At 57.3% G+C, this 2049-nt stretch overlaps 1 protein-coding gene across 1 annotated transcript; it reads left to right on the top strand.

The window, feature by feature from the left end:
- Window positions 1-1150: 1150 nt before the first annotated feature.
- On the top strand, window positions 1151-1800 carry LOC124374243 (putative uncharacterized protein FLJ46204; the record flags this gene model as incomplete). Its single annotated transcript, XM_046832495.1, has 1 exon — window positions 1151-1800. A coding segment is annotated over one exon (650 nt), but the record flags the coding sequence as incomplete, so codon positions are not given.
- Window positions 1801-2049: the final 249 nt, after the last annotated feature.

Raw genomic sequence — 2049 nt, 5'->3', positions numbered from 1 at the left:
GGTGACATGGTCCGGCCGCAGCTAACCACAAAGTCTCGTAACTCTTTGTCTATCGTTGTAGGTCTCGTATTTGGAAGCTATCTTCCGCGTCTTCTCCCTTTTAAACAAACGTTTTAGGTTATCTGTACCTCCCTTGTCTCTTCTACTTGTGCGCAGATTAGTTGCCTGTTTCTTGGGGTCCTGCCTGGCATGCCCTCTTCCTCCGTAACTGAGGTTGTTCGGAAAAGGAACATTTTTGGGTCCGGTTTTGCGGGTCTTTTCGACTTTAAGCTTCTTTTATTTCTCGTTTATGGGTTTATCCTCTAAAACATGTTCCTTTTCCCCGATGACATTTGGCAATTTATTTCTGTACAACCTTAACAAAGCGGTTCCGTTTTTCCGTTTGATATCCACTGCAGCCCTGGGAGTCTCTCCCTTGTACGAGTTGGTAAGTTCCCCCCCTTACGCGATAAATCGGCCCACCCCCCCCCCCCCCCACCCCTCCCCCCCCCCCCCCCCCACCCCCCACCCCCCCCCTCCCCCCCCCCCTACCCCCTCCCCCTCCCCGCCCCCCCCCTCCAGGCAAAGCACTCAAGGTGTCATTTCGCAACAAGTGATGTTGGGCATCTATGCTCATTACAACAGCGTGACACCAATTCTACCTTCCATGGAGCTGTTCTCTTCCCCACCTCCCGACCCGCAATATTGTCCTTTCTATTTTAATTTTATTTGTTGTTTTTTCATAACTTTTTTTCCCTTGCCCGAACGGGGATTCTCTGTCTCTTCGCTTCTTTCTAATTCCAATAAACACAATGTTAGCTCTGATTCTCAGCGGAAGCCAGCGCTTAAGGGGGAAGTTCCACCAGCTCTACTATATTAAACCTAGTTCTGGAAGGATGTATAGATTGGCGAACCAGGGACCATATAGACGTCGCCAGGTATACACATATTACAAAGAGGCCAAGATTTAGGAAACAGGCCAGGACCAATCAGGGCAAGCTCATACAAGAAGGACACATGCCAGGAAAATAGGGGACAGGACAAGGAGACAAGCCCAAAATACCTGTTAAACCACACTCACACACACACAACCACCCTCCCCCCACACACACACACACACTCGCACACGCACACGCACCACGCCACACGGCACACGGCCACCACGCCACAGCACACGCACACGCACCACGCACACGCACACGCACACGACCAACGCACAGCCACAAACAGCCTACACGCCCACACGCACACGCACACGCCAACACGCACACGGCCACCACGCACACGCACACGCAACACAGCACCTACGCACACGCTACACGCCCAACACGGCACACGCACACGCACATCGGCCACACGCACACGCACACGGCACCACGCACACTCGGCCACACGCACACGCCACACGCCACCTACGACACACGCACACAGACCACTACGCAAACACGCCACCAACGGCCACACCGCCACACGCCACACGCCACACGCACACAGCACTACGCCCTAACACGCACCACGCACACGCACACGGGAACACGCCACAACGCACCACGGCAACCCACCGCACACGCAACACGCACACGCACACGCACACGCGACACGCACACAGCACACGCACACGCACACGCACAGGCACAACGGCACAACGCACACGCACATCGCACACGTCACACCGCAACACGCACCACGCCACACGCACACGCACAACGCAGACACGCACCACGCACACGGCACACGCCAACACGCACACGCACCCACGCACACTAGCACACGCACACGGCCACACGCACAACCGCACCACGCCCACACGCACACGCACACGCACACGCACACGCCACACGCACACGCACACGCACACGCACACGCACACGCACACGCACACGCCACACGCACACGCACACGCACACGCACACGCACACGCACACGCACACGCACCACGCACACGCACACGCACACGCACACGCACACGCACACGCACACGCACACGCACACGCACACGCACACGCACACGCACACGCAACACGCACACGCACACGCACACGCACACGCACACGCACACGCACACGCACA

The sequence above is a fragment of the Homalodisca vitripennis genome, unplaced genomic scaffold (genome assembly GCF_021130785.1).
Source record: "Homalodisca vitripennis isolate AUS2020 unplaced genomic scaffold, UT_GWSS_2.1 ScUCBcl_7621;HRSCAF=15387, whole genome shotgun sequence".
NCBI classification, from domain to species: domain Eukaryota; kingdom Metazoa; phylum Arthropoda; class Insecta; order Hemiptera; family Cicadellidae; genus Homalodisca; species Homalodisca vitripennis.
This window is presented reverse-complemented; position numbering and strand designations above follow the sequence as displayed.